Genomic DNA, 15,726 nt, shown 5'->3' with positions numbered 1-15,726 from the left:
GTGTTAATTCACATCTGTTAAGGCGGCCAGTGTAAAGCATCACTTCAAGCTCTACTTCAGATTTCAAAGTATAGCTTAAGTTGGATCTTGTGTAGGTATTGTGCTGTATTTTATTTAAAATGAATGAGAGGGTGAGTCCCAGTTCAGTCTTACTTGCAATATTAAGAAAGTCATCTTGAAATTAAAAAAAAAGAGCTGAATTAAGATATTTCTGTAAAGGACAGGAGATGAATAAGTTGCCTTCAACTTACTGTGCCACTTAAAAACATGCTGAGCTGTCCAGGATGTGAGACATTTAATTCCATAACCTTTTCTTCCAATTAGAAGGCACAGATTCTGATTGTAAGGAATTTGCATTTAAATATAAAACATGGTGTCTCTGACATTGCTTTTACCTTCTCCCTGGTGATGCTCCTGACTGTATACTTCTCCCTTTCCTTCAGCGTGATGATTGCACCACTGCACTTTAGTAATCATTTAACAGCTCTAATTACAGAATACTGTGATCCCAACTGTGTACTTTGTCCTTTTTCCCTTCTTAGTCTTCACTCTGTTTCTTTGGTGTCGACAGGATTGCAAAAGAGCCATTCTTCTGCTCCGCAAAAATAAATTCCAATGACTCTGCTTTGGTAATGTACAGATTTGCATTTTCTTGTTGCTTTAGAGTTAATGACATTGAATTTTAGACATATAGGGGTTGGTTGGTCTGGTGTTGTTTACATCAGTCACGCCGGCATAACTTCACTGACACTAATGCAGATACACCAGCATAAAATTGGTGTAACTCCAACTCCATTAAAATCAATGGAGTTACGCCAATATAAGTCAAATGCAACGCTATTGATTTTGTGCTGGTGTGACTTTATTGACTTTAATGGAGGTAAGGCAGTTTTCTGCTAGTGGAACTGAGATCGCAGTCAGGCTCTGCTTGGGCAGTGTTTGTAACAGTTGTGAGTTTTGTTTCTTCTTACACAGCGTTATCAGAAATTCTTTTTCTTGTCTGCTTCAGGGTCAGCGGTAATCTGGGTATAGTAAAGTCTTGGCGTAATGCAATTCATATAGAAAAAGCATTTAGGTAATTCACTTTCACTGTGAGCACGGAGAATCTCTAGTCCAATCTGAATGACTTCCTATGTTATCTGGTAACGTAACAGCCACTCAGTCCTGGAGGAGCAACGGTGAAGTTTTTAAGCCTGTTCCGTTCAGTGGCAGTGCTCATTTCTGTGTAATATCCTGCAAAAGCTTACAAACAGCAATTTGAGTGGAGTTTTGCATCTCAGAGCACAAAAATACGCCTAAAGGAACAACGTGTGTGTATTTATACCCTGCAGCACACAGGGGGTTTGTTACTGGTTTTCAGCTCCCTGGGCTGGAGTTGCATTCCCTGCTACCCAGGCAGAGGAGAAGCAAACGTGAGCCTGTGTATGGCTGCCTTCCCGGGGTCTGGTGGGAGAGTGCCGGGACGTCTGTGTGTACCTACCCTTTTCCAGGACTGACTTGTTTCATTCAAGGCTGCAAATGCTCTTGTCAGCAGACTTGCGTGCTTTCTTATGGAATTGAAGGCATACAGTGCTGCTGTGAATGTTTTTAATAATTGCCATTTCCATTTTGATTTCCAGCCTTTAATTTTCTGTGGCAATAGGTTTGAGGGTTGATTCTGTCCCTTCTAGCCTTGCAAGACTTCTGGAAGCAAAGCTACTCGCGTTGCGTGGTGATGCTGCCGGGTATATCCCTAGCTCAAGGAAGAGGTAGGTGGTAACAAAACGTGTGGAAGGGATGTTAAATGTTATTTCAGAGTCGAAGCTGGTACCTGATTATTGGAAATCAGACTGAGACCAACTGGATGGACCACAGCAGCACTGGAATTATGCAGCACTAGCTCTGGTCAGCAATAGAACAGAACAGCAGAGAGCAGCAAGTCCTGGGTTCTCAGTGCTGCCTGTGTTTTGTTATTTTTCTTAAAAACATTTTTTTTAAAAAAAAAGGTTTATATTGTGGTTATAGAAATTCTTTTAAGAGGATGAATTTCATGTTGAAAGCATTGAAGAAAAAAACATAAATATTTTTCTACTGGTCTTTAGTGACTGGCTCAAATCAGTTTTTCTTAAAAGTAGTTGAATATCCTTCCTCAGAGAAATTACGAACAGACGTTATGTAGTATTTCCTGAATGCAAAATGGCATACTTTTGAATACTTCAAAAATTCTGTTAAAGCAAGGTCTGTGTCTTCGGTTTTGCCTTTGTTTCCAGAATGCTGCCCTCTATAATATAAAATAGAAACTGTAATATTAAAATGAAATGTTAGTAATTTCTCATTAAAAATGTTGACAAAATCAATTCAGTCCTGTGAAAAGCATCTTTTTAATCCAGTCAGCATTTTCTATGAGTAGAAAATTCACAGCACTTCTGGTGAATAATTGGTGGAGTGTCTTATTCACCACTACCTGGATTTCCAGGAGGAATTTTAGTAATTATTCCTGCTATCATTGGAATACTGATAAACATCTTATTTTGGAAATATTTTATAGGTCAATTTTTTGGCAAGATGGTCTTCTAGTGGTAAATCAGCTTCAATGGTGCTATTTACACCATCTGAGGAACTGGGTAGCATGCCTGAAAGATAACCTAGAGATAGAACAATGAAGCATATTGGAAACCACAATAAATTTAAAAAAATGTGTTATTTGCTTTAGTTACATGTAGGGTTTTTTTAAAAAGAGTTTCTTGTTTTCAGGAGACAACTGTATTTATAAAATACTTCTCTTAAACAAATAGCACCTATACACAAAGGGAAATTGTTATGGTTTGAGTACTAAGTAGCTTTCTGATGTCAGAAGCATTAAAAAGTGTTAATTGGGAAATATCGTTCTGGTATCTCACTACAGCATAATAGAGCATATAAATATCCTCCCTTTATCTTCATATTTAGAAAATCAAGGGTGGAGGGGAGTACTTGCTCATTTTAGAGCAAACAAAACAAAGTCTGAAATATGGAGGTGGTTGTGAGTCTCTGCAAGCTGTGTAACTTAGGGAGAGGAGACGTAGTAGGTGCCAGGTTTCAGAGGAGCATTTGCAGTTTGCAAGGGCAGATTCAAGGAGCTAAACCAGGCACTTGCCTTTCCACGTGTCTGCTGAGGGAATGAATTTTTTTGTGTAGGATCTCAGTTTGTGCACGTGAACAGTAAGCTTCCTTTCACCTTGACGGGATACAGCAATACCAGTAAAGGAATTGCAGGAAAAATCAGTGATTGACAGGCGATGTCATGACGGAGAGTGATTTGACTTTGTCACTAGAAACAGTTTGTTATGCTGTTCTGTGGGCAAATGACAAAATGAGAGAAGAGAGACTGGGCACGTGCAACAGTCTAATGGAGATTGTTTTCTTTTGCGGGCTAGCCAGAATTTTAATGCATGAGCTGGCTTAGATTTTGCAGCTAAACACATGGTTACAGAATTTGCTTTAATGAAGTATATACGGAGACAGCTTCCCATGTTTGCTTTTCTTTTCCTTCTCATTTTCTCCTCTGTGTCAGTATCTTAAGCTCTCTCATTTACCTTGTCTTCCTTGTTTTCTGGTTCTTACTTACAGGCTTTATCAACTGAAATATTTCAGCGGGTTTTGGACCAGTCCCTTGGGTTTCAGTTTAGAATTAGTGTAGTGCCTTCTGTAAAAGATGAATACTCCGATACCAAGTAGCTTCCCACAGGATGTTTGGAAGACCTGACCATTAGGGAAGTGAGCCGATGAGTACAAAATAGTGTGAGCAGCTCCAAAGGATTTCATGGCCTCCTCCCTCTGGAGGCTATAAAGGGCACTGGTGGCAAGAGTGGGGTTTTCCACCATCTGTTCATGTGCTACCCCACTGAAGTTCTCTGTGTTAGGCTTCGTGGTCAGATGAGAAGTTGATGAGTAACATTTTTCTCCCTGGATAGCAGTCCTATGTGCTTGGAACTGTTTTCAGTTTTCCACAATCACAGCACTTTTAAAATAATTTTGTCACTTGTATTTTGCCCTTTTAATATGTTTGGGCTTTGTTTAACACTTGCAAAGTCACGCCCAGAGAAGCTGTGGCTGCCCCTGGATCCCTGGAAGTGTTCAAGGCCAGGTTGGATGGGGCTTTGGGCAACCTTGGGCTAGTGGAGGGTGTCCCTGCCCATGGAAGGGGAGTTGGAATTAGATGGGCTTTAAGGTCCCTTCCAACCCAAACCATTCTGTGATTCTATGGGAGTCAGCATTCCCTTGCAGATGTGTATATGGGGTGCTCTGGAGGAAAAGAAGTGAATTGCAAGACTGCAGAGGTATAGAAGCAAGGGCCAAGGATGGTAGTATGGTTTTTGTTTTGTCAAACCAGGGGAGGTACCATCCTCTTGTCAAATCCCACTTTGGGGCTGTGGAGAGCTTAAATACCTAGGAAATGCCAGGGCTTAGTTACAAATCCTTTCTAAGACTGCTTTTCCTTTACATAAGCAGATGGAAACTGGTTTCAGGGGAGAGAACTTGTTAAGTTTTGAAGTCCTGAAGAAAATTAATAAATTCATGTATTTTAAAGCCAGAGGGGAAGTATTATCATCGTTTTGTCTGACCTCCTTCATAACTCAGGCCAGGGGAAGCCGCCTAATAACCCCTTCATGAGCTCGCTCAAGCGTGGTTGAAAAGACAAATGATTTGACAGAAGTTGTTGTGTTACAGATGCATGGGGGAGGCGGGTGGAGCATGTGACTAATTTTCTTTTGCATAAAAGGTCCAACCTGTGTTAATCCGAACTGCAGAGTGAATTTACAAAAATATTTCTTCACTAAGGCTTTAGGTTTTATGCCGGCATAGGAGTAATACAGAACGCAGGCTTAAGACTTCTCTTGGAATTAAAAGCCAGTTAATTCCAGAATGCGCTGATTGTGTTCCTACTGTAGCTGCTTAATAAGGGAACAGAAAATGTCAGTATTTTGTTAAAACGAAGAGCTCTGAATCCTCTTTAGGAAAAGCTGAGGCATGCACACAACATTGTAAGAGCTGGAACAGTAACGAGGCACACAAGAAGATCATTAGAGTTGGATATGTGCAAGATGATGGATTTATTATTTTTTTTAAATGCAGCTAACAAAATTTTGTCTTTAGAGCAGGGAGAGAAGTGTGGCAGAAGTGATCAAAGCAAATAGCATCTCATTGATAAAACACATGCTGCAGTACTTCCCACAGTTGGAAGAGCGTAGTATTTAACAACGGTGACCTAGATTGGAGGAGACAATAAAAGCTGTTGCGGTGAAGAGCAGATTGACTGCCATTCTCATCTGGGTAATAAACAGCTGAAATGCAGACAGTATATGAAAGTTTACTAATGTAGCTTACATAAAGACCTACACTTTTGGAGGAATTGTCTCTGTAGCAAATTCAGTTTGAACTATAGCTTGCATCTGACAGATGTTTATGTGCGCCTTTGCGAAGATACCTATTACTTTATTCAAGGATCTGTGAGCCTGTGAGAGTATGACTTGATTAGGTTTTAAAGTAAATCAATACGTGAACCTGTCCAAAAATAGACATGCATTTATTTTTAAAAATATTACTTGGTGGGATAGCCTCGAGGGGATATAGCTTTTCTGGAGAGCTTCAAATGAGATAGCAGTCATATGTTGATATTTTAAAATATTCAGTGCCATTCAGGTGCTACTATTTCAGCTATCCCGTTGAAAGTAGTTGACAACAGGAGATGACATACGTGATGCTTTGTACCCAAAACAATCTTCTAAGACATTAAAACTTGCTTAACTCTTGACCTTGGGGGTATTTTGTTGGGGTTTTTCTTCTCTCTGTTTTGGTTTTATTATAAATGGACCTATTACAAATATTTTTCTTTTGTTAAGTGGTCAGCATTAGTGGTTCTTGCAAAGTTATGCAGTTAGCCTTTAGGTAAATATAAATCCAAATTCTAGAAAAATAAACTGTCAATCCAGCTGTGACTTGAGAGATGCTTTAAGTAAGTGCCATTGAGCTGTAAAGACTGATGCATACTTACTGTGCTGTAAACAGAAATATTATTAAATTGGGTTGTGCGCAGGGGGAGGGGAGGGAGATGGGGGTTGTGAGGGACATCTGTTCTCTGCATTGCTTTCCTCCCTGTTTGCTGGGGGGATTTCAAGCGTGAGCGAAGAGCGACTCCGTCAAGGGTAGGGTGAGGTGCGTCCCTTGCAGCACAGTGAATGCATTGATCTGTGCTGGGGCCCAGTCGTCACTGCATGTGGTGTCCCACCGTCACCCTCTTTGGGGGAGAGACATCTCCCCATCCACGGACCTGTCCAAAGAGTGCTTCAGATCCTGACAGATTGTCAGTTTTGGGGCTATTATCTTATTCCTTTTCTCTCTTTGATCAGTCTTCATTTGCTTTGTCCTTTTCTACTATTTTCTAAACTAAGAATGTTAATCAAAATGCTTTCAGTGTATTCAGGTATTCCAAGAGGGTGTATTTAGCAAGCACTGCAACTTTGATTTTTAAGTTGCTTTATTCTTCCTTCTTTTTGCTATGTGGCACTTATTCAGGCTCCGTAGAGGAGGAACAGGGAATTTTGTATTTGAAAATCAGTTCAGCAGATTTTGAAAAGCTATCTTTGGATATTCTATAAAACACATACAGGTTTGAAGAGCTTATTAAAGAAAGCCCCTGACACGCTTCAGCAATGTTAAATCACTTCAGACGGTGCATGGCAGTGTAATGTTATTGAAGCATTTTAAAAATGTTAAAAGAGCCTGGATTTGAAAGTACTAGTGGGTTCACAGCCCTTTACAGTGATTTAAACTGTCAAAATTATTTCAATGTTTGCAGTGTATTACTGTCTTAAATTACAGAGAAGGGACTTTAGTAACTAACTATAACTGTAGTTAATCTCTGGCCAGCTAACCAGCTGATCTGCTGGGTTAATTTCTTTATTAAATGCTTATTTAATAACTGGGCAGCTGTTCAGACAGGCCAGATGGACTTCCCTGTAATTGTGCTAATAATGAGAACTTTTTCACAAAAAGAAAGACCGATAAGAAGATGCATTTAGTGAGGGAACATCGTGACAAATGGCTTCAGGACAGTATGGTCCTCTGCCCTCACCAGACTGGCTGAAGTAGGTGGCTCATCCTTCAAAGCAAGAAGGACCACCAGCAGTAAGAATTGGAGTAATGGTTTATTCTTTGCTTGGTGGTTTGTTCTTTGTGTATTCCTTACCTCCGCAGCCCACCGTTCCCGGTCCTCCTCGCAGCCTTACAGCCTGCCTCCCTCCTACTGCTCCAGCACGTTTCTGCAGTTACTGCTGGGGTTCACAGCCGGTGCACTTGTGTATCTCCCCAACAAACACGTGTTACGGAAAGCTGTAGCATGCTCCCTAAACTTTATCTTTTTGCCCCATGTAAACAGTCTAGCCCATTTGTATTTTTTGGAAACTGTAAGGTTTAATTAACTGTATTTTCAGAGTTGTTTGCAAGAAAAATTACTAGATGGGCAGTAAGAATTACAGCTTTGTTTACATGAAGGCAGATTCTTTTATACTGGAAACGTACTCATTATAAGCAAGGGGAGTGGTAAAGTATGATGCTCTCAGTATGAGTAATGAATACATTTTTCTTTTGTCTTTGTTTAAGTAGGAGAACGAAAGCATTGAAAGAGCATTTGAGGAGTAAAAATCTGAAATTAATATGTGGCGGTGTGTTTTTACCTTGGAACTGTTGCATTTAAGGCTTGAGTCCTTGCAAATTTTTTTTGCTGTTGGTGACATTTCCATCTACTTCCCGGATCGTAGTCTTTGTCCTCCAGCTGCTGGTCCAGAAGTACTGGTCTTCTGTACACCTTGTGTGCTGTCTCTAGCCTGTGAAGACATCTCAGATAGGCCAAAACATCTCAAACAGGACTAGATGACTGTGTTTAAGCATCTAAAATTGTGGGCAATTGACTCTGTAGACAGAGAACTTCATAGGTTTCTTCCTCAGTAAGCTTGCAATGGCTTGTTTGTGGGTTTGTTGGGTTTTTTCCCCTTATGTTTTAAACTCAGTGACCGTTACTTTTTGTTTCCTTCTTTAACAGCACTCAGAAGGAGTGAATGAGATGAACTGTTTGGGTTATAGTATCTGAAAGGCTGAATTATTCTCTTGGAGAGACGTTCTAAATGAGCCTGACCGAGATCCTGGATCTGTGTGAAGAGGACTAAGGATATAGGATGTCAACTGAGACAGAACTTCAAGTGGCTGTTAAAACCAGCACAAAGAAAGACTCCAAAAAGAAAGGTAGAGACTCATTTCTCTATTCGTATGTATTTTGTACTTTAATCAGCTCCTACATCAGCCACCTTTTATGCATCTGTGATTCTTCTGTTATCTGTGTGCTCAATGAAAGTAAAATTTGTTAAGCCCTGTGGAAGTCTGGTATGGGAACATGGGATTTGATTCTCTGACATTAAAAATAGATTTTATTGCAATATATTTAAAATGTAAGAAAAGTATTACAGTTCACTAATTTTTACTCTACGTGTATATTGCAATTGTTTCACAAATGGAAATATAATTTTAAAAATTACTCTTAGCAAAAGATAACTTTTTTTCTCTGTTGATAAATATTTTTTCTTCTGAAGGGTTTGTTTCTGCTTTGTTTTGAACTAACCAGAGCTTAAATGCACTTTCTGTTACTGAATCTTACTGATGCTTTGTGAAGTTACCGAGAACTCAGTAGCAGTCTATAGAGAGATTAATTTTAATCTGGTAAAGGAAATATAAACAAGAAGGAGAAGAACACAAAATTAAGGAGAAACTATGAATAAATGCATGGTTGGATAAGTTCATATTCGTATTTACAATTTTGCCTCAAATTATAGGTCAGTTCTTTGGATGAGAAATGGGACGATATGAATTTGGTGCTTATGAACAGGAGTACTGAAAGATTTTTAATAGGGATTTTTATCCTTAGATTTTTATTAGGATTTTTATTGCTTATAGTTTTAAGTACTGATCAACTTGGAGGCCAAGACCTTGAATTCAAGTGGTAATTCATGTTGTTCTGTGTAGCTGATTTATTTTTTTAAAAAACCTATACAGATAATGAAATTGAGATTGAAAACAGAATTAATATCAATTACTCAAATAAAGTAAAACAAAAATAAAACCCATACTTAATCGTTTTAATACTTGAGGCAACAAGATTTAAATCTTCATGTGAGCTTTTCAGTTTGTCATTCTGTTTCTTTTTGTGGGTGTATAATTTAGCCATTTATTTCTGAGGATTTTTTTACATTTTCTAAGACAAAAAAATTTTTCATCTTTGCTCATATATGCGTGTGTTGCAAATTTAACTCTTCTTAGATATCTGATAAATGACTTGTTCAACTTCTGCACAGCTATACCTTTTACTGCAGCAATTCTACCACATCAGTAATTAAGGCCTTGTGTTTTGCTTTTGTATCAGAAATCTCTATATAGTGCTTTTAAAAAGAGACACAGCAATTAAAAAATTTAAGTGTGTGTTTGGGAAGAATGGTTTAGAATCCTTATGACAGGTCTAGGCCTAAACTCACCAGGAAAAAATTACTCGTTTAAGATAAAAAAGCTGTAGTTAGGAAAGGCAAAAATAGGGGACCTCTGATGTAAATGGGAATGAGAGAGATGTTCAAGGCAAGTAAAGACATTAAAGATGGTTTGGTTGTGTGATCATTCAGTATTTTTGGGCAGGGAGAAAATCAAAAAATGTCTTTTCTTTGCAATACGGATAACATCTTTTTGATGTGTGTCTCCTATGTTATTTCTTATGCTGGAGGGTGAAACTTCTGAAAATGGCAAACAACTGTTTTAGGAACTTGATGTTTATGTTAATAAAATATTCAGCATCCAACTTGTAAAAACATTTTTGTAAATCATAGTAACTGAATGCTTCTCTGCACAAAATCTGATTCTATACCCCAAATGGAAATTCTGAGAATTACTGCTGAGAAGTATAAAATATGTTCTGTGGCAGCGATCAGAGCTCCCTGCAGCTTGTGCCAGTATCTGAGGAACTGGAAGGGACAGTGTATGGCAGTAGCACATCTGCAGAATTAATCTTGTTCAGTGTTGTATGTGCAAGTCTGAGCGCATCCCATCACATCCAGCCATCCGAAGGCCTCGCGGTACAGTGAGTGCTTTATACAGACAAGGTATACAATTCAGACAGTGTTTGCTATTCAAATCCCACGTAATGAAAGTTGAAAGAAACTTGGTGTGCTCATTTACTTGTCGATGAATTGTATGTATTTGTATATATTTCAGCAAATGGGCAAGTTCATTGACTGCCAGCAGTGACAAGTACCAAATACTAACATGAAGTTTCTGATGTTACTAATCAATGAGTTTGATTATGCAGTGGAACTGGGTATTCCTAGTCTTTGCTTCATAAACAGTAATTTCAGCTGTAGTGTTTTTCCAGTGAATCAGGTCTTGTTGTACTTCTGCAAGAGCCATCCATCCATTCCCATCCAGAGCAGGGAGGGGCCCCTTTTGCTGTATTATCTACCGTCCTGGTAGTTCTCCTGTCACCTGCTGTTCACAGTACTGCGCTGAAAAAGAGCAGTAAGTTTGATAATAACTTTTTAATGGAATGACTGTCCCACAGGTGTATCACCGTTTAGGTGATTGAAAGGGAATAAGGATTAGTGTGGAGTTAGAGCATGGGATATGGTTCTTTCCTGATCTCAGCATAAGTCTTCTGTGTAGTGTCAGCTAAATCTTTAAATCTCTCTATATCTGTATAAGGATATAGTATGGTAGTGTTTTGCATCTGAAATGTTGAAATAATACAAAGCTGAATTCCTAGGATTTGTAAGGTATACGAATATAAAACATGATAAAATGTTGCATGATAAAAGCAAGCTGCTGTTCTTACTGAAGTAGAATGGGTCAAAGAAAGCAGTGGTTATTCAGATGATGTGACTCGTACGCTTGTGGTATAGTGCCTGTCGTGAGTTAAAGGCACTGTGACATCATTAAACAAACAATTTAATAACCTGGACAGGTGAGAGGAAAGGGCCAGGAGGAGTCTCATGATATTCAATGAGGGTGAATGCAAAGTCCTGCTACTGGGATGGACGGACTCCCTGCAGCAGGGTAGGATGTGTGTTTGAAGTTCTTTTGTGGTTTCTTATGATTGCTTTTAGAGTCCATTGCATAGGTTACTGATTTTTTTTGGTGACAGGGAAATGGTGTGCAGATAGGGCACATTGCATTAATGCTCCTGCAAAATCACAGGTCTTACCAAATACTTCATTTATTTGTTGGGAATACTTATCTCTTTTTGTAGTCAGATGCAAAGCAACTATCTTACAAGAGATTATTTAAAACATTTCTCATTAGACACAGTGTTTTCACAGCCATAAGCTTTCTAGTCATAGTCAGCTCTTCAGTCTCTCTCCATTATCATCAGAGCTGGTTTGTAAGACGGTATTCTGTTCGAAACACTGAAGGATTATTACTACAGTTAGGACAGGAACTTATGAAATCCTCTCAGAAGTTGCTATTTAAGTAGAATCGCAGCTGTGAAACTCTAATGTGTAGTAGGTAAGTTCAATATTAACATGATAATATCAAATTGTAATTTTCTATGTTAACATTATCACCCTGGATAATCTTAAAAATGGGCTATTAAAAATCAAGTAGTAATTTTGCCTTTTATTCAGTCAATACTGATCTGATGGATCCAGAATTCAGTGGGCTCTAGAAATGCTGCCTGGTCGCACTCCCAGCACAGGGTAGGCGTTTTAACTGACTTGAAGACACAGTTATGAAAACAGAGGTGAGCCAAGCACCTCCCTTCCTCTCCACATTGTTGCTTTTTGCTCCGTGTGCTGTGAAGATGGTTACCAATTGAGGACCCGTGTTTCAGCCTGACCTGCACCACCTTGCTTTCTCCGCTTTACTCCATTTTACCAGCTTACAGCACACTCGATGCTATTAAGAGATTATATTTCTGCCATCCCTCACCTCCAGCCGTAATCTCTGTGCCACTCTTGACTGATACCTTCTAGTAACTGTGCTGTAATTACCTTTTATGAGAACTTGCTCAAATTTTAAAAGACATGCTGAAGAGCTTTCATATTGTTCTCTAGAAGAAAATTGTGCAAAATTCTCAGGAGATTTAGAAAGCTCTATTTGGTGATTATTTTTTTTTTTGTGAGTTTGCCAAAAATCATGTGTTCTTTAAGAAGTATTTAGAGAATTAATGAATCAAATAATGCTCTTAAAGGCTGATTTTATTTCATTTGTTTGTGTCATCTGGTTCATTGAAAGGTGAATGAACGTTACATGTTTGTACCATTCAGGATAGGAAATTAGACTTTTTGTTAGCCAAAGTTGTTAGAAACATAAGCCACGTTTGTCTTGTACTACATGGGGGAAAAGCCATTTATAACTGTGTATGGATTATTGAATCAAATTGAAAACATTTACTTGAGCCTATCGGAATTAAAATTGATTTAGAAACCTCTTTGGGGGGTAATGTGTTGCATTGATGTTGAATCCACACTGATAACTGCCTTGGAAAATCTCTTAATGCAAAATTTACTTAAACAGGAAAGCTGAAATGGGAGGTCAGTAAAGAAGTGAGCCAGGCTACCAAATTTGAATACAGATCTGCATTTGCTTGGGGGAGGCCAGGAGACTTTTCTAGGGATTTGGTTTCTTCCTCTTGCACTAAAGTTCTGTAATTATTCTATTTGAAGCTTAGGATTTTTTTGCAAAATCGTGTCTCATTATATCACCTATAGTAAGACTTTTGAGTCAACTTTCAAGATGACAGGGACTTTTAAAAATGGAAGCAAGGTACAAAGAGGAGCTCAGGCATGTTGACAATCAGCACATAATGATCTTTGATGCTAAGGATCCCCATGGGTGAAATTCCCTTGTTTAATAGGTTTCCACTGCAATGCGTGGGAAACACGTGGTATCTGGAAACAGATTTCACAGTAGGCAGGCTGCTAAGCCGGGCATTACCGTTACGAGCCAGTAGGAACGTGAAATTTAGAGGGGGTGTGATGTGCTGTGTCTCTACCAGAGCTTGGTGCCATCTCACAGCCGTGAGTTGGGCATTTTGTTTTGACTGAATGAATACACAAGTTCTGAAGCTGTGCTTGAGGAGGGAAAGCGAGAGCCGACTCCGCTCAGGGGGCTGTTTAATGCCAGGTAAGGAATTATCTTGCTTGCACCAGCAGAGCAGAGGGTGTTGCCTGGCAGTGCTTTCTTGAGGGTAGAAGATCCGAGTTTGATCCTCTTGGGATCAGGATGGCAAAAAGCTTAAGCGTCCATTTTAACTGTCTGACTACTAATTAAAAGGCATGCAGTGGCTCCAGGACCATTCACGTGTATCAGATTGGGCCCCTGGCAGAGTCACATCTATTTCCTGGGTCTTTTAAACTCTAATGAGAGAGTAGAGTCTGTCTAACTATCTAAAGGAAAACCTTTGCATCCCCAGAAGCAAAACTCTAGTTGTACAAAGATCAAACAAGAGGTACCTAGTTAGTTTAGAAGCCTTTAGGGATAAGAAGCCTTTAAACAAGGTTATGTTTTGTCGTTTTCAGTTTTCATCATAGGTGCCTAATGCTACCCAAGTCCTGGTTTGGGTTTCTTAGACCTCATATGAGTCTAATCTGTGGACTAATCGTTGCTAAATTTGAGAGTGGGATGGAGGTTTCTGGTTGATGTGAAAGTTGCAATTTTGCTGATACATAGAAATCTCGATGCAGATTTTGAGGTTCATTTCCAGATGGGAACTTCAGTTTAAATTAAGAAGTGAACAATGATGGTTGATTTTTTTTAAACTTTTTAATTTATTTATTATTATTATTTAATTTTATTTTTTTTTTTACATTACAGCTAACAACAATTAAAGCATCAGCACTGTAATGAGGCATTTCAAGTTGTCAGATTGGTTCAGGTTCATTTATTTTTCTGATTACGTAGCTAAGATTCATGGAATCCAGCAAAATTCAAATTTGATCTGAAGAGTAATGAGAGAGGGGCACGGTCAGGAGCTTATTATATTGACAGGGAGTGGATTTGCTTTGTTTCCTTGCAGTAGTTATGAGTTTTTCAATAATTTATAGATCAAGTAACAGCAACATTAATTGATACACTAATTGAGTCCACATGCATGCCTTTAACAAATCTCTTTTGTGAAGTGGTTACTGACAATATTAATTGCACATCTTTTGAGTCTTGATATAAGTTATGAATTCATTCTCAAGTTGAAAGAGGGTGGGAAAATCATTAATTTTGACATTGTGTAGCTATAATTAACAAGAGTTATCCAATAACCTATCATAAATTAGAGAGCTCATGAATTCTATTTTAAATACCGCGTTCAACCAAAGGGGGTCCATGGTTGTGTTAATTGAAGCATTCTTCGGGGGTGATGGATGTCGTCTCTTGTTGTGATTAAAATGTTTACTGTTGTTTTTAATTGAGAGACGGGTCTGCCTAAGTTAACGTTGGAGCTCTGTTCCTTTGCTGCTCCTCAGAAGAGGAATCAATAACCTCTTGAGTGTTAAGAATAACATTTCCTGAGAGCTTCTGTTATCATTTCTCAATGTTTTAACAGTCGTCAAAGCATTTCAGTTGAAACTAGTAATTAGGAGCTTAATTCAATGCATGTCCCAGGGAGGATTTGACTCGGAACAGTCATTAAATACAGGTGGGTGTTACTGTGCTCCAAGGCTGGCTGTACCTTAGGAAATGTGTTGGTTGCTGGCAGTGAGGATCACCTATGCGTCCAGTTCAGCCTGCGCTGTACGTTGTTTCTGGCTTCATCTACTTATGCAATTAAACTACATGTGAGACTTGGTTGAAATATGGAGAAAGTGAGGGGCTGAGGCTGGCAAGGAGGTAGAACCTCCAAACAGGCAAATAAAGGAATATTCAGGGAAACCTTTTGTCTACTTGCAGTCATTGAGAAGACTCCCAGCGAAGTTTGTATTAGGACATTTGTCAAGAAAAAAAATCTGTTTAGAGTTCAGGAAAGAACATTCTGTTATGTAATGAATGTAACTGAGCAGAAATGACTTAACTCATCCAGTTTAGTAGCTAAAATGCCTCTAGAGGTTTGGATTAGGGGAAGTGTCCTAATATGGCTCACATAGAAATATTCTACAGGGACAAGTATGTAGATGATGTTTTTATATCATTCTTCATCCAAAGATATTTGCTGGCCTAATAAATATTAATGGATGACATTTCTGTCAGCATGTTGCATTACGTCCGTCTGAACATTTCTACTTTTCTGAAACATTTTGCCTTTTCCATTGACATTATGGGAAGTTCTGCAAGTAATAATAAAATACGTCAAAGTGCTTCTCACTGTAAAGTACAGGTTAGAGGTATCAGCTCTATTGGTAAATGCTCCCATTTTGCTGAAGGGAAATCAAAGACAAGTGAATCTGGAAAATGAGCTTGATACCAGCAATCTTGGAAGCATTAAACTGCTCACCAGTTTTCCCCGAAATAAACGGATAACACTTAGCATTAATGTCCATATTATTGCAGTGTATACTTTTTCATGTTACTAGGGAAAATTCCACAAAACTTTTATGTAATCTTATATAATTTATGGGAAGTAATGAGCTTTTGTGACCTGTGTACATATGGGGGAAATGTAAATTGATTTCAAGGCGGTTAGATCTTTGCATCAAAAGCCAGTGCTAATCTCTCAATTACTTTCCCAGGATTACACCACAAATCAGGGCA

General features: G+C 38.7%; 1 protein-coding gene across 14 annotated transcripts in view; it reads left to right on the top strand.

The window, feature by feature from the left end:
- The window catches only part of DAB1 (DAB adaptor protein 1), a 467,833-nt gene that overhangs the window by 339,114 nt on the left and 112,993 nt on the right, over nucleotides 1-15,726 (top strand). For 10 of the 14 annotated variants that reach the window (XM_054833773.1, XM_054833768.1, XM_054833770.1 and 7 more), the window contains one exon: nucleotides 8,060-8,259. In XM_054833773.1, the coding sequence (XP_054689748.1) occupies nucleotides 8,193-8,259 (67 nt within the window). In that variant the 5' untranslated portion in view covers nucleotides 8,060-8,192. Of the gene's footprint in view, nucleotides 1-547; nucleotides 630-1,619; nucleotides 1,749-5,115; nucleotides 5,293-8,059; nucleotides 8,260-15,726 lie in introns of those variants that run through there. The other 4 variants (XM_054833778.1, XM_054833767.1, XM_054833780.1 and 1 more) reach the window with 3 other exon arrangements.

This window comes from Grus americana, chromosome 8 (assembly GCF_028858705.1).
Source record: "Grus americana isolate bGruAme1 chromosome 8, bGruAme1.mat, whole genome shotgun sequence".
NCBI lineage: Eukaryota > Metazoa > Chordata > Aves > Gruiformes > Gruidae > Grus > Grus americana.
The sequence above is the reverse complement of the archived record's forward strand: the minus strand, read 5'-3'. Positions and strand labels throughout refer to the sequence as shown.